The 20,723-nt window shown below is 50.9% G+C and overlaps 2 protein-coding genes across 3 annotated transcripts in view; one reads left to right on the top strand and one right to left on the bottom strand.

Annotated features, from left to right (window-relative positions):
- Positions 1 to 113: 113 nt before the first annotated feature.
- STRA8 (stimulated by retinoic acid 8) lies at positions 114 to 20,267 on the bottom strand. Its single transcript, XM_082632451.1, has 8 exons — positions 19,414 to 20,267; positions 15,419 to 15,494; positions 14,681 to 14,765; positions 11,460 to 11,663; positions 10,351 to 10,636; positions 5,831 to 5,904; positions 4,077 to 4,188; positions 114 to 1,137 (listed from the first exon to the last, which is right to left on the bottom strand). The coding sequence occupies exons 1-8, from the start codon at positions 19,603 to 19,605 to the stop codon at positions 1,063 to 1,065; spliced, it is 1,104 nt and encodes a 367-aa protein (XP_082488577.1). The 5' UTR covers positions 19,606 to 20,267; the 3' UTR covers positions 114 to 1,062.
- WDR91 (WD repeat domain 91) overlaps positions 15,383 to 20,723 on the top strand; it is a 46,784-nt gene continuing 41,443 nt past the window's right edge. Inside the window, exons 1-2 of one of the 2 annotated variants that reach the window (XM_082632447.1) lie at positions 15,383 to 15,635; positions 16,357 to 17,172. The gene's annotated coding sequence lies outside the window, so the exon portion shown is untranslated. Of the gene's footprint in view, positions 15,636 to 16,356; positions 17,173 to 20,723 lie in introns of those variants that run through there. The other variant, XM_082632450.1, reaches the window with a different exon arrangement.

Genomic DNA, 20,723 nt, shown 5'->3' with positions numbered 1-20,723 from the left:
TGTGGGTGTGTGTATACACATACATGTCTGCAGAGAGATATATACATGTGTACACACACATACATACATATATGGGGGTGGCGGGAGGGAAGGGCGGGGAGAGAGAGAGAGAGATTGACTTAAGGAATGGACTCATGTGATTGTGGAGGCTAGCAAGTCCAAAGTCTGCAGGGTAGACCAGCAGGCTGGGAAGAGTTACAGCTGGAGTCTGAAGGCAGTCACTTGGCAGAATCCCCCCTTCCTGGGGGAGGTCGATCTTTTGGTCTATTCAGTCCTTCAACTGATTGGATGAGGCCCACCCACACTATGGAGGGTAATCTGCTTTACTCAAGCTCTACTGATTTAAATGTTAATCTCTTCTAAAAAAAATACCTTCATAGAAACACCTGGAATAATGTTTGACCAAATACTTGGGTACCATGGCCTAGCCACGTTGACATAAAATTAACCATCACACCCAGTGTACAGACCCAGGGACATTTATGCACTCTTTGCCCAGGGGCCTCACCAGAAAGCACTCAGAACACTGTGGGATCTGGCTTGGACTCCATTCAGGAGTCTTTATTATCAGAAGAAGCAGATGTAGCTGATTCTACCTTGATGTCCTGGAGCACAGGGTTGAGGTCAACACTGCTCCTGGGCTCCCAGAACATGCCAGATGTGTGGTGGACTCCAGAACTCTCTAGAACCCATCAAAACAATGCCCTGAACCCAGGTGTGCTGCAAGTACCTGGTGTCATGGGACAGATCCTGCCTGTCCTGTTCTTGAAAGGCTCGTGGCCTGGGCCTCGGGTGCATCCGTTACCCCCTGAATAGGAGCACAGTGGGAGCAGGTGTGTGCCCTGCAGCAGGCTAGCACCTCATACCAAACAACCCTGAAAGACTGACAGGGCCACACTTCTCTTAAATACTTTATAATAATCAGAAACTACAACCATCAAAATGCTTTCAGGACAGCCCACTCCAAAACATCCTGCAAGGCTGAGGCAGGGGCAGCCTGGGCTGCGAGCATTCAAAACTGGAGACTGCCCACCCTCCTTCACCCCTCCTGCTCCCACTGCATCACAGATCTTCATCATCAAACGTCTCCATGCACCTCAACATTACCATCTCATCGTCGACGGGAAGGTCTGGTTCCTGCAAAACAGGTAGAAGAGGATTCAATTTTATTTAAGGGCTCTGGGCCTCAGGCAGAGGAGAAGGCCCCATCATCTCAGGCGTGCCCCCCTCCCTCTGTCTCTCCCCCACGTCTCTTCAGTGGTATCTTCTTCTCCAGCTTCCAGCCAGGAAGTTAAGAGCAGTGGGGGGCAGGGAGTCCATTTCTATTTCACTCCACTCAATACTCTGTGATCTCCAGAATGGCTTCTCCTGGATTCAACAGAACTGACTTCTTTCCTCTCCTGGAGATTTCTGGGATCCCATAAGAGAGACGGGGGCAATCTTAAAGCTTTATCCAAATGCCCTCAACAGAGGATGGTAAATTACACCATGATGCACCCACCAGCTGTTTCAAAAAAAAAAAAAAAGGAATGAGATCCCTCTCTATCCGTAGGATAAACTATTTTAAAAGGGCAAGGTACAGAGCAATTTGTATAGTAGGCTACCATTTGTGTTTGAAAGATTATGTAAATATCTGGAGAATATCTTTGGATGGCTGTACAGAAACTGGTCATGGTAATTGCCTTCAGGGAAGGGAATGCGATATAGTAAGCAAGGGACAGTGGTAGGCGAAAGAGTACATTTTCTTTGTATATCTTTTGGTAACTTTCGAACTTTAAACCATGTTCATGGGTTAGCTGTTTGGAGATAATTTTTTAAAAGAAACAGCGCTATGTCTGTTTAGCAAGGGTTTCTCAGTCCCTTAACAATGACCCCAGCCAACCTCTCTGACTCCCCATTACCTCTTCCCCTAACCATACGTTCCTGGGTTCTTCCTACCTCTCCCCACCCCAGCAGAAAATCAGCCCTGTAATTTTTTAGCCCTGATGGTTAGGGGTTGATCCCCTTGGGCCCCGGGAAGCACCCCTAATCCAGCCAACCATCTTATGAACGTGGGGCCTGGTCCCCAAGGTGACGGCCAGATTAGGGGTGACTCTGCAAATGAAGCCTCTCCAGCTCTGGAGAACGGTCCTCACCTGCTGTGCTCTACTGATGGGGGAGGGGCACACGAGAGCCAGGGGATCCAAGAGGGGGAACAGCTGGTAGAAGGAAAATCACCCAGGCCCATTGTTCAGGGTGAGGATACGGCAAAGGTTGAGAAAAGAGGGAGTCGGAGCATAGTGGTTGCCCGGAGGCTAAGCGTCCTGGGAGGGAACCACACGCTGGAGTCTCTATCACACAGAGTGCTTGAATGTCATTCCAAATGTTCTGGTTCCTTAAGCCTCTGAGAACGGTGATGAGGCGTTTTTAAACTGCAGATTTGTGAAAGCACTAGGCTGTGAGAGGTGTTTGCTGGAACTGGGCGCTGAAATGTGTTGAGTAGTTTCCCTCTAATCCATATCCTCCTGAAACCTATTGGGAAACAGAGTCTCTGCAGATGTAAGATCAGTTAAGGATGTCAAGCTGAAATCATCTGGATTTAGGGTGTGCCCTCAACCCAAATGGCTGGTGTCCTTACAAGATGAGAGGGACGGAGAGATACACAGCAGAAGGCCATGTGAAGACGGAGGCAGTGACTGCAGTGATGCAGCTACAAGTTAAGGGATGCTGAGGATTGCTGGGAGCCACCAGGAGCTAGGGAAAGGCAAGGAAGAATTCTTCCCTAGAGCGTTCAGAGAGAGCATGGCCCTGCCAACACCTTGATTTGGCGGCCTGGCCTCCAGAGCTATGAGAGAATAGATTTTTGTTGTTTTAAGCCACCAAGTTTGTGGTAATTTGTAACATCAGTCCTAGGAAACAAATACAGGTACTAATTAAGTTTCATCCAACCACCTCCCATGAAGCTGACAGCGGGGGACAAATGGGGAAGAGAATGCAGTTGCCCCCTTTACAAACCACCTACCAAAGCCTGAGGCCTCCTGCACGAGGACACTCTTGAACAGCCTGTTCAAAATACAGATTTCTGGGGCCGCATCTCGCAACACTGGATGGGAATCTTGGGTGTGGGGACATCAGGAGTCTGCATTTCCAATGAGCTCCCAAGGCGATTCAAGTCTGAGTACCTCTGCTTTCCATGGGTGCTCCAGCCCTGCCTGTTCTTTCTTTCCTACCATGTGTAGAGAAAGGAAGCAGGGAAAGCAAAGACTGTCCCATCCATCCATTCTCAAAGCCTTGGTAAAGTGAACTGACTTCACTGTGTCGAGAGAAAGGGACACAGTGGTCAGAGCCGGTGGCCAAGGGTTGGGAGGCGGAGAGCAAAGCGCAGGGAAGGGCCCTGGCTCCAAGTGGAGATTCAAAGTGGTCTCGGCAGAGGGAAATGAAGGGTTCGCGGGAAGAGGGCCCCATGGAAAAGCTGTCCGAATTATTTGAGACATTTTCATCACTATCACTTACCTTTTTTAATGAACAGCTATAGTTCTGCTAAATTCGTGAGAAGATCCATGGCTATGAACGTGAAAGGGCCTGTCCCCTTGGCAGCTCAGGCGTAACCGTCCCCCACCATGGAAGCTTCCAGGAATGGACCTTCTAACCAAGACCCCCCCACAGTGCATGTCCCCGTGGGCTGCACAGTCAGCTTTTTGGAAGCAGAAATTAATATCCTTCAAAAGCTGGCAGCAAATATTACCCCGGGGTCTCCAAAGACGATGAAACGGTCCGGCCTCTTAGAAAGGCATCAAGGAGTCACACAACGTGTAGGAATGCCTGCGAAGGGCCAGGCCCCTGAGGTCTGGTCCCGGCACCAAGGGACTCCCAGGCTCAGGTCTGCCCTGAAGAGCATCTCTCTGTCTCTCCCCTCCATCTCCCCGGACATCCTCCGTTTCACAGGATGCATTAGGCTGAAGTCAACCACCCGTGGAAGAACGTCCCCCCGCCGTGGTGTGAGCTGGGGGGAATGTAGCCGGGTCTCCCCTCCAGAGCCCTTCTCGCCCTCCGAGGAGAGGTGAGCGGAGGCCTCACTGTACCCTGCTCCGTCCTACCTGTTTGAACGGAGTGTTAACACAGCACAGGCCTTTAAAAAAACTGACGATTTGCATGTAGAGCTGAAACTTCTCCTCGGTGTTTTCTGGGTTGCAGACAGCCAGCATGGAACTGACAGCAGAAAGGAGGAAGAAACAGCAAAGCTTTAGAATCCTAACGTTTGACCTCTGTTTGTACCCACTAAAATATCTGGGTTACGGTGGGAGCCAAGCACTTTGAAGCACGCAGCCGAGCCCTCCATGGAAGGTTTGCATGGCCCCAGTTCCAACATCATGTCTGGAAGCTGCTGGGAAAGCGAGACCACAGGGAGGCAGGCTCGCGTGCCTAGCTTAGTGTTCTGAGCTGTGGCCTGTGGAACAAGGAGCGAGATTTCCTCTCCTCCCAGAGTCGGGCTCGTACACCAATGCTGCACGGGTCTGCTCCCACCGGTGGTTGCCCAGGCTCGTGGGGCTCAGGGCACGATCAAGATCAGCCCCTTGCAATGCCTACGCTCAGGAGGTCTAACACGGAACACGGGCCTGACGCAGAGGGCAGGCTGCTTCCTGGGACAAGGGGAGAAGCCTGCCAACAGGACCGTGAATCAGGCCTGGACAGCTGACTTCCTGCTGGAGTGAGGTCTCACAGTCAGCGTGGGAACCCCTGGCAGCAACCCCTGCCTTTTCTAGGGAAAACAGAAAAAAAATTTTTTTAATTGGTTGTTTTTTGTTCCATCAGTAGAATGAGGAGTTCCAAGTACACTTTGGCCACTTTTCAACAAAATCGTCTTCACAGCCCAAGCCCAGCTCAGAAATAGGAGCGTCTGTCTCCAGCCAGTTTCGGCCAAATCAGACTCCACACACAGCTGGGAAGAGCCTGAGTCACCAGGGAAAAGCGCTTTGAGAATTCTGGGCAAGTCTGGCTGGGCTGGGGGCGGTGGGGTGGGAGCACAGGAGCAAATGCTGCCCCCTGACCTGCCTGCAGGAGGTCAGGGCCCCAGGCCGTAGCCACAGGCCTCGGGGAGAACGGACATGTTCTTTGGGATCACGAGGACATGAACGTCAGCCTCACTCCCAAGGCAGAAAAACTAAATTTTCTTGCTTCTTTTTAGCCAGCTATGCAAAGGGCCTGTGCCTTCAGGCTGTGGGACCACAGCTTTCCAAAGTAGCAAGGGAATTCCCATCCTAAACTTTCTGAGAAAACACACCTGTTTTCTTTTTTTAAAACAAGCTCCTCCTTGTTTTAACATCTCCCCAGATGCTCGTCTCACTTCAGGGCGTCAGCCACCCCCTCCTCCCCTCCTTCCACATCCTTCCCATCAGCACTGCAAAAAGCAGCTTCTCCCCTTGTGCGGCTCAGAGCCCAGGGCACCGGGCCTGTTTCCATGTGGGCCCCGGCTCTCTGTGGCCCAGAGCCCACCGCCCACCTCTTGGGCCAGACCGACTGCTGTCACCTGCCCATGGCCACCTCACCCCGGGGAAGAGTGCAGCACAAGCCACCTGGAGTTGATAACCTGGTATGTCTCATCCCTGGGCCACGATGGAAGAACTGTCTGCTCTGAAGAAGCCCCAGACAACATCATCCCCAGGGCAATGGCACAATCCTAGGACCTACTTCGAATCACAGAAAAAAGTGGATTTCCAAGAACTTCCACGGAATTACGCTCCCTTCTGAGAGGCTGCAGGGGTGAGGCTCGTCAACACCCCAACAGGGGAGCCCATGCACACACACACTTACACACTCATATACACACACAGTCTCACACCCCCTTCTTCACCTGGAGCTAGATGTACTTGGAGCCTCGCTTTTGTCCAGGAAACTTGCCACATCGAAGGCATCTTCAAAAAGGATCTGAAAGGAAGCACAAAACTTCATGTGTCAGAAATACCCCTACACTTTGACATTTGCTCTGGGTGGCTGGGGGAGAGATGCATAGAAAGCCTCTCTACCCCTCAGCCCCAAATGGGTGCATGTTAAAGCTGAGGCCCAAACCCAGGCTCTTTCCTTGGTGACCTTTCCAGAAGATGAGTATTAAGTTCTTGCCCACCCAGAACAAACTGCCAACCCAAGAGGTGGCTGAGAGATGGGGAAGCACCGGGGACCGTGGTCTCCTCCTTTTAAAGAAAGCAGGAGCTCAGGTGCGAGATGCAACAGCCAGAGGTGAGCCTCAGTTTACACTGGAAAGGACTCATTTACACCTCCCGAGGGGCAGAGACTGTCTGAGCCCAGGGTCCACAATCTAGCGGTTTCATGCCAGGGCAGCTGAACAGAGGTTAAGGGGGCTCTGGGGTTAAGCTGCAGGAAAGCTGACTGCCAGCCCTGCCACTCACTAAGCTGCGACTTAATTTCCTAGATCCCAAAGGGAATCACAACAGTGCCTACCCATAGGGATGCTGCAAGAATTAAATGATGTATGGGAAGCACCTGGCACATTAATAATGGCTCAAATATGCTAGCTATTATTGAATACTATGTGCTTTGTAAAAGAAACACAGGTTCATCTCGGAAATTTTGGAAAATAGAAACAAAGTTAAAATCACTGAGAAACAGTCCCACCCAGAGATGTCCATTCTTGACATACTGATCTGTTTCCTCCAGTCATTTCCCGGGGCATATTATAGCATATGTTTCCAATTTTGGAATCTTGCTATTTAGAAAGTTCTCAGTTCTGTTTTTTAAAAATTTGTTGACAAATATTAAATATTCCACGGGAACATGATATACACTTAGCATTGCAGGATTTAGTAAATAAAGATACAGGATGGGGCTTCCCTGGTGGCGCAGTGGTTCAGAGTCCGCCTGCCGATGCAGGGGACACGGGTTCGTGCCCCGGTCCGGGAAGATCCCACATGCCGCGGAGCGGCTAGGCCCGTGAGCCATGGCCGCTGAGCCTGCGCGTCCAGAGCCTGTGCTCCGCAACGGGAGAGGCCACAACAGTGAGAGGCCCATGTACCGCAAAAAAAAAAAAAAAAAAAAAAAGATACAGGATGCTTGGTTAAATTTGAATTTTACATAAAGAATGAATAATTTTTTGGCATACAAGTGTCCCAAGTATTGTATGGACAGTCATATGAAAATTTTAACTAGCTGTGCTTTTTACCCCTTCTATATGGGAGTCAAGAGGGCATTCTCTGATCCTAGTTGGCAGGTTCTAGCAGGTTCCCCAGGGTCTCCTCCCCTCTTACCTGGGGACACATTGCTCTTGGTCTGGAGGCCTTCTGTCTGCCCTTTGTGTCTTTTTTTTTTTTAAGTTTTTTTTTTTTGATGTGGATCATTTTTAAAGTCTTTATTGAATTTGTTACAGTATTGCTTCTGTTTTATGTTTTGGTCTTTTGGTGGCAGGGCATGTGGGATCTTAGTTCCCCAACCAGGGATTGAATCCGACCCACTGCATTGGAAGGTGAAGTCTTAACCACTGGACCACCAGGGAAGTTCCCCACTTCATGTCTTCTTACAATTCACTTTCCCGGAACTGAATTCCCTGGGACTCTGGAATTGTGAATTGTCCTCCTGGCTTTCTGGACATTTTCTGGTGTCCTTGTTTTTGATATCCCTTTGGTCACCTCAAAGACAATTTGGGAAGGGGTCACTGAAAGGCCTGGGCTCCTGTGTCCATCAGCACAGAAGCCCATTGTCTCCGTGGTCCTCCCCAGCAGGCCTGAGGCAGGGACGCAGGACCTAAATTCCTTCCCTCAAATCAATCAGCCCATCACAATCACAGGCCACATACCATCCTCACCTGTGCAAACCCCTCTCACAAGCCAGCTCTTGGGGGCAGCATGGCCAGGCTCTGAGGTCCTTCTGGGGCACCCAGCACACTTACGGGGCTGCACCTCTCAGAAGTCAGGGGCATTGTCCACCTGATCCCGAGTCCAGGGGTTGGCCCCAAACGCAACTGTTCCACAGCAGAACCTCTCAGGTGGACCAGGAGCTGCAGAGGTTTCACTGCAACTAATTTAGAAGCCACAGCAGGAGTAACTGGCTCTGTCCCTACCCTGGGCATAACTGTTATCTGTTCCACTCACCTTGTCACTCAGCCCTGGGCTGGCCCAAGCCTGGGGACGGCAATGCAGGCAGAGCCGTGCTCTGGGCACGGTTAAGAGACTCTGCTGCCAGCTTCCCTCAACACCAGAAGAACGTGAGCCCTTAGCCCTTCCTGAAAAAGCCCAGACAAGCTGCTTCCGTGATTTGGAGACATTGGATTCTGGGGTTTTCTCTTTGGGTCTGCTCCTCCTTGAGGAAAGGTTTGTGCTGCAAACACCTGCGCAGTCAGCTTACAGCTTGACAGAATTTTCATGCATTTGACATACGTTTTCTTTTGCCTTTGTTGTGGGACCCCAGGGCCAGGCACTTTGAGGCTACAAAGACATCTACCCTGGCTGATGCTTGCCTTGGGTTGAGGTCTTTTGGGGCTGGTTGGCCCTGCTTTGGCCATTATGGAGGAGAGCTCACAGCCTCTCATGGTGGACCCAACATTCGTGGATAGTCAGATCAGAAGTCATAGTCCAGTGGAGTGGCGAATGGGGGATGGGGAGGGGGCATGGGTGGTAGCAGTTGACTGTGGCACATCCGCCCTGCAAATTCCCTCGACTAACACCTGCGGTCATCAGTCAACCTGGGGTGCTTGTTCAAAATGAGATTCTGAGCCACCCCCTCGGGGACTCGGATTCAGTGGGTCTGGGGTACTAGCCAGGCACCTGACTTTTTTTTTTTTTTTTAAAGATTTATTTATTTGGCTGCCTTGGGTCTTAGTTGCGGCACGTGGGATCTTCGTTGCGGCATGCGGGATCTTTAGTTGAGGCATGTGGGATCTTTAGTTGAGGCATGTAGGATCTACTTCCCTGATCAGGGATAGAACCCGGGCCCGCTGCCTTGGGAGCACAGAGTCTTAGCTTCCGGACCACCAGGGAAGTCCCCAGGCACCTGTCTTTTAACTAAACTCCACTTGGGAAACATCAGGGGAGATCACAGAGGGTAGAGCATAAATAGGTGACCAAAGGGCAGAGACTTGAAAAACTCTGTGAAGAAGGATACAATGCTTGAAGCAGGAACTATGTGCCCTGGACAAGTCCTGCCACATGCTAGGCCTTGTCTGTGAACTGGAAAGACTGGACAAGGTGACCACTGCTCTCCAGGCCTGGGCCCTGGTGGCTGGGAAACCTCCCAGAGAATGGGGCCTCCAGGGCTGGCCCCCAGCATTAGAGGCACTTGGAGGAGGTTCTCTGGCTCTAAGACTCCCCAGAGAGACACTGGACGTCCCCTCCAAGGGACCACCCGTGGAGGAGTATTTGGAAAGTCAGGGTAAAGCAGGGGGTGGGGTCCACGGAAGCTAAATGTCCCGCAAAGCACTAGACAGGCGCGGAGAGCAAAGGACTGCCCTCCCCGTTAGACAAGGGAGGGCAGATGCAGCCGCAAGTGGTAGCAGCGGCCTTCTGAGGCTGTCCTAATTCTGGAAGAGCAGCTGAGGGGCCCAGTTTGATCTCAGCGCTAAGCTGACCGCTAACCTAACGCCACCCAACGCTCTGCATGGCTCACCACGGCTGTTCTTGCTGCTTGAACGCCGAGAAGCACATTCATAGCAGAGGCGTGGTTGCCTCCTCTGCGTACCGCAATGCTCTTTGGGGTGGGAGCTGACCTGCTCTCAGGGGTTGGGCCTGATTGGTCCTATCTCGATTACTCATTGGCTCAGTAATCTGGCAACCTGGCCAATTCCGGCCAATGAGAGGGCAGGAGAGGTATGGTGCAAATTTCTGGGAAAGTTCTTCCTTGACCCTTAAGAAAGAGGGGCAGGGAATCTCTTCTCCTACCTGATGTAGAAAAGGAATAACAACTTGATTGCTACCAGCTGCCATTCCACAGTCACCACACGGGGTGGGGGAAGTGGGGTGGGCAGGGAAGGTGAGATGCCGGCCTTGAGACAGGCAGAGCAGGCAGACGGGAAGAGCCGAGTCGGCGGCGACGTCGCAGGGAGACGAAGCGGAAGTCCTCCTGCCTCGGGCCCTCCCTGGGTGTGCCGAGTACATTTCCTCTTGGTTTAAAGAGCGAGTAACTTGAAGCCGAAAGAATCCTAGTGCATACAACCTTCTAAACCTTCTTTTCTGTAATCCCCATGGAAAGGCCAGGAAAGTAGCAGGGGAAAAATAACTGTGGTTCTGTGGTTGCGTATATGATGTCGGGAAAATCAGAAACTTACCGCGCGCGCCAGAATCCAAACAGCACCTCCAAGTTACTGTCTGACCCGGGCGTCTCCAGGCAAAGGTGATGCCCACCCTCCACCCCACCCGTCGGTCTGCTCACCTCCTCGGGGGTGGAGACGAGCGAGCAGCTGGCCCCCTGGCTTTCCACTCCGCTGTCCTTCACGCTGCCCTCGGCATAGGCCGGCTCCTGACAGGCCCCCGCGAGGCCCAGGAGGCCGCTGTGCTTCTGCGCCCAGGCCTGCTGGAGGCTGGCCTTCCTCTCCTCGGAGAGGGTCTGCCACATGTGGGAGATGGCTGCAGACACGATGGGGAGGGTCCCCTCCTGCGAGGAGACGATCCCGTTCTCGGTCAGAAGGTCCATCGTCTGCTTGTAAAAGTTGAGGTACCTGCAACAGAAAGGGCAGCAATTCCCGGACCTGAAGCCGGTGGCCCGGGGTCCCGCCCAGGCCGGCTCCTTGGGATCCCGTGGTGGCGGGGAGAGGGGAAGCGTGCACAGCACGCAGGCCTTGACCTCGCTGTGCTTCACCGGGGACTCAGCCTCACTAGCCGCCGCCTGCCCTGCCACTTGCAGCGTAGAAGCTACCTGGGGGGCCATGGAAGACTTAGCTCTGTGCTTCGGGGTCCCTCCCCAAGTCCTCCCAGCGCCCCCTGTGGAGCTCTCTGCCGGACAAAAGAGAGGACGAGAGGCAGGGCAGGCTCGGCTCTCCCCGCGAGGGAAAACTGCTTCAAGTTTAGAGCCCAGATATGTGCAGATATGCTATGACCTCGCTTTAATTTGGAAGCTGTGGAGCGAGCCTCCTTCTACTGGGCCCGCCCCTCCCACATGGACGTGGAGGGCCTCCGGTCTGTGGAGGAGCGGTGAGGGACAGGGGGAATCTGAGCCATCCATCCACTGCCTTTCTTACTCCAAGATTAATTAGTAAGGCTGCTGAAGCAGACCTGTGGTGTGTGTGCAGCAGTGGGGGTGGCTTTAGCTCTCATATCCCACCCACAGGGCCCCCAAAGTCACCCCAAATAAAGTCAGTCTAAGGAAACACAGTTCACGTGCTATGCAGATGTGGCTTCAGGACTATTTCTCTGGCTCCTCTGCCAACCTCATCCCTGAGCCCCCGCCACGTGGAAATCCTGGAGCTTCCATGACTCGGGGCCTGCAGGACGCCCCAGGTGGAGCACCTGTCCCCTTCCCCACAGGGGCCCAGCTCTTCACACCGTTCAAATTCCAAGAGGTCTGGCAGCAAGGTGACTGGGGAGTTTAAGAGCTCCACGTTTTTCTCCTCTGCCTCCTCCTCCTCTTCCTCGTCCTCCTCCTCGTCCTCCTCCTCCTCCTCTTCTTCCTCCTTAACCTCCTTCCTGACTGCCTCGATTGGGCACCAGGTGTCGGAACCTTTCTGATGAACTGTATTTAACATCAGACTGGGGAGGAAATGGAGACAAGGTAATCCCTCATGAACATCAAGACTGAAATTCTTGACACAGTTTTAGCATATATAGACTAAGGGAAAAAGAACCTATATGATCATCTCAATAGGTGCAGAAAAGCACTTGGCAAAATTCAACATCCATTCCTGATGAAAACTCTCAGCAAACTAGGAATAGAAGGGAATTTCCTCAGCCTAATAAAAGGCATCTACAAAAAACCTACAGCTAACATCATACTTAACAGTAAAAGACTGTTTCTCTGCTAAGATCAGGAATAAGACAAGGATGTCCTCTCTTACCACTTCTATTCAAAATTGTGCTGGAGATTATAGCCTGTCCAATAAGGTGAACCAAAGAAATAAAAGGTGTACAGATTGGAAAGAAGAAATAAAACTGTCTTTATTTGCAGACAATGTGATTATCTATGTAGAAGATCCCAAAGAATCTACAAATATGTGACCAGAACTAAGAAGGAAGCAAGGTTGCAGAATACAAGGTCAGTATACAAAAACCAATAGTATTTCTATATACTAGCAATGAATAATTGGAAATTGAAATTTTTAAAAGTACCATTTACAATAGCACCAAAAACCATGGTTAAATACTTAGGTTTAAACTAAAAGCTCCATCTAGAAAAGAAAAAAATGAATAAGTTGGGCTTTATAACGTTTTTAATTGTGCTCTTCAGAAGACAGTTTTAAGAGACTGAAACAACATGACACAATTTGGAAAACCAGGACTTGTACCCAGAATCTCTTTATACTGATAGGAATAATCCCCAAGGTATCAGGTTGAGTTAAAAAGCAAGTGTGCCAGAAGAAAACATAGGAGAAGTCCCAACCTCTCTTTCTCTCTCTCTAATCTCAGAGTGGAGGAAGTCTTTCTGACTATTCACCCAACATCAGGTGCCATTATAGATGGACAGATTAGACTTCATTTTTGCATGGACAAAACAAAAAACAAACATTGAAAGCAAAATAGGAAAACAACCAACCAAGGTACAAATGTTTGTAATCCATATACTAGAAAGAGGGCTAATTTCTTATGATACATAAAGCTTTTCTACCACTAAATTAGAAAAAGACCACCAACCCAACAAGAAAATGGGTAAAGAATAGGTTTAAAAAAGCTCCCAGAGGGCCTCCCTGGTGGCGCAGTGGTTGAGAGTCCGCCTGCCGATGCAGGGGATACGGGTTCGTGCCCCGGTCTGGGAGGATCCCATATGCCGCGGAGCGGCTGGGCCCGTGAGCCATGGCCGCTGAGCCTGTGCGTCCGGAGCCTGTGCTCCGCAACGGGAGAGGCCACAACAGTGAGAGGCCCGCGTACAGCAAAAAAAAAAAAAAAAAAAAAAAAAAAGCTCCCAGGAAATACAAATGATCCTGAACAAAGGCACTTAAGTTCACTCATAATTTAATTAATTAATTAAAATATAATAATTATAAAATGTAATTAACCTATTCCTCTGCTGGTACCACAGTTTTAATTATTGTAGGCTTATAATAATTCTAGCGAAAAAAATCCTCCCTAATTAATATGATTCTGAAAGAAATTTAGTCATCCTCATGTGGACAAGTGATACAAGTATTAATAAGATTTTAGTATGTGATAGTGGTCATATGTTAAATCAGGAAGGAGAGGATGGCTTATGTAATAAATGTGGTGGGGTCAGTAGCTAACATCTGCCTCACTGAGATCATCTCCCAGGCCGATTTCCAGGTGGGGCTAGTCTGGTTTCTAAAATGTGGCCAGAAACACCGTGCCACGTACACTCAACACACACACACACACACACACACACACACACACACACACACATTCTTGCCTCCGCCCCCCGGCGACCAAAGCAGTGCAGAGTGTGATTATAGGTGATCGTGTCCTTCTAATATTTTTCTGTATTCTCACGTTGTCTACAATGTGAATTGAATTTAATTTAATAATCTATCATTTCCCCCTGATTATTTCCCTTAGGATATAATACACATTTATTGTTTAAAAAATTGGAAAATACAGAAAAGCACGGAGAAGAAAATAAAATTCATCAGTAGTAACGCCACCGAAAAAAGAGGAAACAGCATCACTTCACCTCGGCAGGCTCTCAGGAGGTTCTGACAGTAAGCAGTTCGCAGTCCCCTTTTCAGAGTGAGTAAAATTGTTTATACACGTACTCCTGTGCCTCCTCAGAGGCCAGCTTGAATGTACACTGTGCTGGGCACGCCCTGGGGCTACCAGAGGTGATGAGGGCCCGACCATTGTCCCCAAAGTCCAGGCCGCTCTCGAAGCAGCTGTGCAGGACGGTGGTACAGAGCCTGGGTCATCCTTTGAGAGCACAGCAAAGACTAAGTCTACAAAGTACACATCAAAAAGTGCGAGAGTTAAATGTTCAAAATGAGATCATAAAAGTACGAGAAAGACATTGCATCAGCCTCTCTTGTCTGACTGGGACATTATAAAGGAGGTTCCCCTTTCAGCATCTGTGACACCTGGGTGAACTACTTTTCCTTTCCTCTCTGAAGTTCAGTTTGGTTTTTCTTAGGTTCCTACGAAGCTTGGAAAGTAGGCAGAGATTTGGATTTTCATTATTTTCATATATATCCTCAATAAAGCCATTAGGTGAGTTTCTTTAAAAGCTATAACACGGTATGAATACTATGATCTCATTTCTCTACAAAATAATGAGCAAAATGAAAAAAACCAGGATATTCTTTAAGATTAACATTGATTTTCTTTGAGTGGTGAGATAATATGTATTTTAATTTTCTTTTTTGGGCATTTCTGTCTTTTTGACATTTTCTGTGAATAAGTAGGATTTTCATAATCGGGAAGAAATCCAATGCGTGTGATTCGAATAAAATAGAAAAGAAATCTCTCCAGCACAAGACTGTTCTAAACAGGTAAGCAGCACCTCTTCCTCGGTTCTGCGTTCTGGAGGGGAAAGGTGGGCTGTGGAGCTGTAGCAGCACTGTGGTAGTAGAACAGCAGATTCTAGGTCTCCTGGTGCTTGGGTGTCTTACCTGGGATTTCTGCAGTACATGCTGGCATATTCTTCCTTGACCTCCTCTAAGCTGCTTACATTCCCATCCTCCAGGTTGAAGGATTCTATGAGGGAAGTAGAAGTCAAGGGTCACACACGATAAAGTTGGGACTTTGTCCAGTCTCTCCTGCCTTTCTGGCCTGGGTGGACCATGGGTGGTCGCTGAGCCCACCCAGGTTCAGTGTTAGGGAGTCAAGAGCCCAGTTTCACCTCTCCTTTTAGGTATGGGGGGAGAGCACTAGAACAGGGGAAGAGTTTCTTGAACTGGACTTTCTCAGTCAAGACATGGAAAGTATCCCTTTCAGAATTCGGCGTTCACTAGCTTATGAAACCCAAATTCCCAGCCAGCCATGTCTCCCAGCCTGAGTGCAAGGAAGGGAGACAGCTTCTGCCCTTTGCTTTTGAGTTGGACACGCCCCAGTCCACTTCTCTGGCCTCTCTGACCTGAGGAGGTCAGGCACCCTTCAACAGCACCTAGGAAGGAACTCATCGTGCTCACACAGACCGCTGACGTCTGTCTGTCCTGCCAGACGCTAAGCTCCCTGAGGACAGGGGCATGGATCTCACCGTACCCCTGGCCCAGGTGCAGTGCCTGGCACACAGTAGGCTCTCAATAAATATATGTTCACTTGGCTTAACCCAATCTCCCTGTTTTCAATAGAAAGACAAGCCAGCCCTTCCCTGGGAGGTAGAGGGGTGGCAGGTAGGGATCTCTTACCTTTCTGCTTCAGCAGGTTAGCCAAGGTTTGTTCCAGGTCCTGAATATGATTCTTCGCCTTATTCAAAACCTGCCACTGAGGACAGAGACAGACAGTGCAGAAAAGCCAGGCTCCCACCACAGGGAAGGTTTTGCGGACACAGGAGCCCCTTTCCCGGCCTGAGGCCACCCTCCCTCGGGGGCAAAGCCCCAGTCCTTGACGCTGTGGACAGAAAAGGTAGGAAGTTTGTTCTGATCCACAGAAGGCATGACATTTACTTTGTATTCTGGAAATGGTTCTCACAGAAATACCAAAGTATTTGGAAACAATTAAGCTGAGCTCAGCAGACAACTAGGGTTGCACACTACTGTATACGCTACATGAAGTTGGCGTGGACGGTGACGGCACAGGTGGCCTGATGGATAGAGCTCCAGGCGGCACAAAGGCCCATTAACTTCTGCTCACTTGTCCCAGCGTGCGACCGGCAGGTTAACATTAAACGTGCTAATACTGTTTGTTTGCTAAATGCGTACACTCTAGTTGATCTAAACTTTTTTTTTTTTTTTTTTTTTGCGGTACGCGGGCCTCTCACTGTTGCAGCCTCTCCTGTTGCGGAGCACAGGCTCCAGACGTGCAGGCTCAGCGGCCATGGCTCACGGGCCCAGCCGCTCCGCGGCATGTGGGATCTTCCCGGACCAGGGCACGAACCCGTGTCCCCTGCATCGGCAGGCGGACTCCCAACCACTGCGCCACCAGGGAAGCCCGATCTAAACATTTATCAAGCGCTCTATCAACTTGAACTCTGAATTTCCTCTTCTGCAAGAGTAGAATCACAAGCATTTCTGCCCTCCCTCCCTCCCTCCCTTCCTCTTGTACTGTATGTAATATTACTACAGTCAAAATGGTAACCGCAAGGTTATTCAGAAATGAGAAACGCTAAATATTGTTTATTATGCAGACACCCGATGCCTGTCAGGAGTCCCACACCTTCATCAGGAATGTATGAGGGCGAAGCTGTGTGCTTAGCCCGGGGACACAAGACAGCCCTGCTTTCAGGCCGCTGACATTCTAACAGGGAAGATGAGCATGGAAACGACCACTCAACGCACAAAACACAAAACAACTGCGTGTAACAGGCGCTAGAATTCAGTAAGCGCCGCAAAGGACTGTGGGAACGCACGGCAGCGGGAGGAGGGACCCATCTAACTGGAGGGCTCGATGGAGCCGGGCTTCCGGGCAGCTGAGCTCAGCTGAGCCCCGGAGTATGCGTGGACTCTGAAGGGCTGGGGGACGCAGGCCTCACTCAGGGAGCTGCGGAAAGAAAGGAGATGGGGAGGCGGTGGGAGAGGATGCCACAGCAGCCAGGGGCCCACAGCCCAGGGGCTGCCATTCTAGACTCCCACTGCCCTGGCTGGTGCACAAGAAGGCTTGAGGGCAGCTCAAAGCACAGCGCTCTGAAGACCCAAAAGACAGCGAGAGGAGAACACAGTGGACTACAGGATCTCCTTTAGAGCAGGGGCCACCTGCTGTCCTACACCATCTGCTGCCCCTGTCCCACCCCGGCTTCAGGATTATACCGTTGGGTCAGCAAGGACTCCGTCCCCTCTTCGGACACGAAGGGCTGACAGGTGACCCGAACCTCAGGCTTGTTCTTAGGGTGAGGCGAGGACTTTCTAGTCCTCTGGTCCAGGCTGGTCACCTGTGTCCGCACAGCCGGGCCACCCCACGCTCACCTCGCAGTCTCACTACGTCAACTGGACCAGCACAGAGCCAGGTAAGCCGGGTGCAATTCATTGAAATTCTGTTTCTAGAACGGTTTGGGCAGGCTGATTTTCTTAGGACCTTTGTCTGGGTTGAATTTTGTTCCCCTCAAAAAGATACGTTGAAGTCCTAACCCCCAAACTTGTGAGTGTGGCCTTATTTGGAAATAGGGTCTTTCTAGAGGTAATCAAGTTAAAAAGAGGTCATTAGGGTGGGCCCTAATCCAGTATGACCGGTGTCCTTATAAAAAGGGGAAATTTGGATGCAGAGACAGACACACACAGAGGGAAGACAATATGAAGACACAGGGAGAAGACGGCCATGTAACTGGAGTGATGGCTCTGTAGGCCAGGGAACGCCAAGGATTGCCAGCAAATGCCAGAAGCCAGAAGAGGCAAGGAAGTCTTCTCCCCTAGAGCCGTCAGAGGGAGCACGGCCCTGTGGACACCTTGATTTTGGACTTCTAGAGGCCAGGCCTCTGAGACAATACATTTCTGTTGTTTTAAGCCACCTGGTGTGTGGTATTTTGTTTTGGCAGCCACGGACAACTAGTAACACCCTGCTACCACGCATACGTGCATCTCACTCTTGTAGAGCAAATCCTTTCTCCATGGACATTACAAATGCAAAATTCAGGGTTGTCCCTCCAGCACGAAAGAGAAAGAAGGAGAGGACAGAAGACGTCTGATTTCCAGTCTGCCCTCTGGCTGTGCCGTTCCAGGCAAACTGTCTAACTTTCTGGAGCCTCACTTTCCTAAGTGAGGCTCCTAAGTGATACTAACATTCTAAACCACATATGACCATGCTCTGTTTTTCAAGCGACTATATTGCTGAACTCCACAGCAGGCCTCAGGAAGCCATGACTGTTGCCCCTGTTTAACAGGTGTGTTAACTGAAGCTTAGCGAGTAACCTGCCTCACGTGGACCGAGGCCAGTTAACAGCAGACTCTCAACCACCACATCGTGAGGTGTGAGTTTTAGGGGCTGCAAAGGGTTTTCCTCTAGATTCACTTCCACTCCTTACTTACCTGTTCTTTCTTCAGCTGTGCTGCAGTCTGTACACACTTCTTCACTGGACAATGACCGGGACTTTGGGGTTTTTGTCACCCAGGGGACACAGAGCAGAGCTGTGCTGGACAAGCTCTTTGCTGAGAGGCCCAGATGTGGACTCTCTCTCCCCACCCTCACCTGAGTCCCGAGCCCCTGAGCCTGGCTCAGCCAGGGAGTAGCCCTCCCCATACCTCTCCCGCCACAACCCATAGCCTTCCAGAGGAGCACGTGGGACCTCTGTTGATATTCTTCCAGCCCCACTTGGAGCCCTGCACAAGGGCGCTCTGGGCACCTTCCTCTAATTTCCACAGAGGCCCTGGCCCTGTGCCCACTGAGGGGCTCTTCTGTGTGTCTGCCCTCAGCAAGGCTCTGGTGCCAGCTCCGGAAGCAGGATGCTCCCGCCCGTCAAATGGTCCCTCTCCAGAAGTGCAGCTCTGCACCAGCCCAGAGGGAAACCCGTTGTCTGGAAGCAGTTGCAGGGCATTGGGCTGGTCCAGAGAGATGGACGGGGAAAGAGGGCCAGGTCTGGAGCCCCCAACCAGCTGACAGGTCCTGTCTGGACTCCAGTTCCCTCCTCTTTTAAAAAAGGAGGCTGTCGGGGAACTCGCCCCTGTCGGAGACCTCCTAAATGCTTCCTGCAGTGATACCCACTCCATTCTCCCACCACCACCCAAACCCACCCAAACCTTCTGTGCTCCACCAGAGGCACTGATGAGCAATGAACAAGCTGCATAAGGAGAAAGGCAAAATTAAGATCAGGAAAAGATAAATGCCTACCTGGAGAGCCCTGTCGCCTAGGGAAACTGGTTGATGCATGAAAACTGAGAGGCACACACGGGCACATACTGGGGGATGTGCTTCGGGGTATGTGTGTGTGCTTGGGCTGGGGACATAGGGTCTGGGCAGCTGCTAGAGGCTCACCACTGCCCGTGAGAGGGATGGGCATTGCAGTCACTGGCTCACCGGGCCTCTCGGGCCGTCACTTCCCCTCCGAAGCCAGGCTTGTCTGCAGGTAGGTAAGGCCCGGCTCTCAGGCTTTACCCACATGCAGCAGCAGACAGAGCACCATGAGGGGTCCGCAGCTGACTGCTGACCCACGCGGGCCGCAGCCCTCGGGGGCGGGAGCTCCAGGCCAGTCCCCATCTCGGCTCCACAGTCCCTCCATGCGTGGGACCTTTTCCTCCCTACCCTAAGGTCCCCGTACCTTTGAGGCTGTGAGATCAGAGTGGGAGTAAACGGTCTTCCTGAGGCTGCGGAAGAGCCCTGCCAGGGTGGCTCGGTGGCGGGCCTGAGACAGGCGTCTGCGGGCCACCCGCGGCTCGACCTTCTTCAGCTGTGCCAGGGGCCAGGGCGTTGCTCTGCCGCTGGGCTTGTTGTCTTCCTCAGAGGTCTCCATGAGAAGCTGCAATGTACAAGGCGTTGTTTGGCCCTAAATAACAAAGATACAACATTAAAGAAAAAGGAAAGTGGATTGAAGCAGAAAGAAAGGGAAACAGCTCCCAAGTAAAAGGTCCCAAACCAATGAGTCTAATCGATGACAGATACACAATAAATAACAGATGATACAAAATCTGTTATTGAAGCTCGACTCCTAAAACACAAGGCACTCATATCTGACTTATAGTTGAAGGGCACAGCTGCTTTACACCAGGAAGTTTCCAGGACCTTGCAGGTACTCACCAGACACTTGTTAATTGACCACAGCGGCCAAGGAGAGCAAGCCATACCGAGACCGCATTCTTTACAGTGTGTCAGAGGTGAAACAAGTATGTGTCCCACCCTTTTTTTTTTTTTTGGTGGTACGCGGGCCTCTCACTGTTGTGGCCTCTCCCGTTGCGGAGCACAGGCTCTGGACGCGCAGGCTCAGCGGCCGTGGCTCACAGGCCCAGCCGCTCCGCGCCATGTGGGATCTTCCCGGACCGGGGCACGAACCCGCGTCCCCTGCATAGGCAAGCGGACTCTCAACCACTGCGCCACCAGGGAAGCCCTGTCCCACCCTTTGAGGTCTTTCCTACTGTGAGAAGGCACCCCTCTTTGACTTGGGAAGTTGTTACACAGGTGTATGTAGTATATGAAAAAAATCCATCAAGGTGTATTCTTTAGATTTGTGAACTTTTCCGCATGTATACTATACCTAAAAAAGAAGAGAACGCACTCTTCTACGTGTGAAAGCAAAAAGGTACGTGACGGCAGAGAAGTGGAAGCTGGTTTGTCTTGAACTGCTTCCAGTGGGTTCTGAAATGATGATTATGTTGTCCTTGGTCACATCTAACTTTACAAATCAGGAGCCCTTCTCTAAGAGAGGCGGTTCTAAGGCTGATAATGTAACGATTTTAATAAAAGATTGAGCCATGGATGGCTCTGCCAGCAATTTGAACAGGGGGCTGCATTGTCATCACCTCTATACTCGCAGGAGGTACTCAGCACTGAGGTTTGAGTGAATTAGGATGGGAGTTCTCCGCGGGGTCCACTCTCCCCTGAGCACAGTTCTGCTGGGCAGAGACAATGCATGAC

This window comes from Mesoplodon mirus, assembly GCF_964341445.2.
Source record: "Mesoplodon mirus genome assembly, chromosome: 9".
NCBI lineage: Eukaryota > Metazoa > Chordata > Mammalia > Artiodactyla > Ziphiidae > Mesoplodon > Mesoplodon mirus.
Note: the sequence above shows the minus strand (reverse complement) of the source record. Positions and strands in the feature narration are given on the sequence as shown.

What these genes read in the sequence shown, in the direction of transcription:
- STRA8 (XM_082632451.1), bottom strand. Translation starts at nt 19,605, where the DNA reads ATGGAGACCTCTGAGGAAGACAACAAGCCCAGCGGCAGAGCAACGCCC. An exon ending in TCGTCTCCACCCCCGAGGAG is followed by an intron (nt 5,905 to 10,350) that starts GTGAGCAGACCG and finishes GCTTCCTTTCAG; the next exon opens with ATCCTTTTTGAAGATGCCTT. An exon ending in TTAACACTCCGTTCAAACAG is followed by an intron (nt 1,138 to 4,076) that starts GTAGGACGGAGC and finishes CCTGTTTTGCAG; the next exon opens with GAACCAGACCTTCCCGTCGA.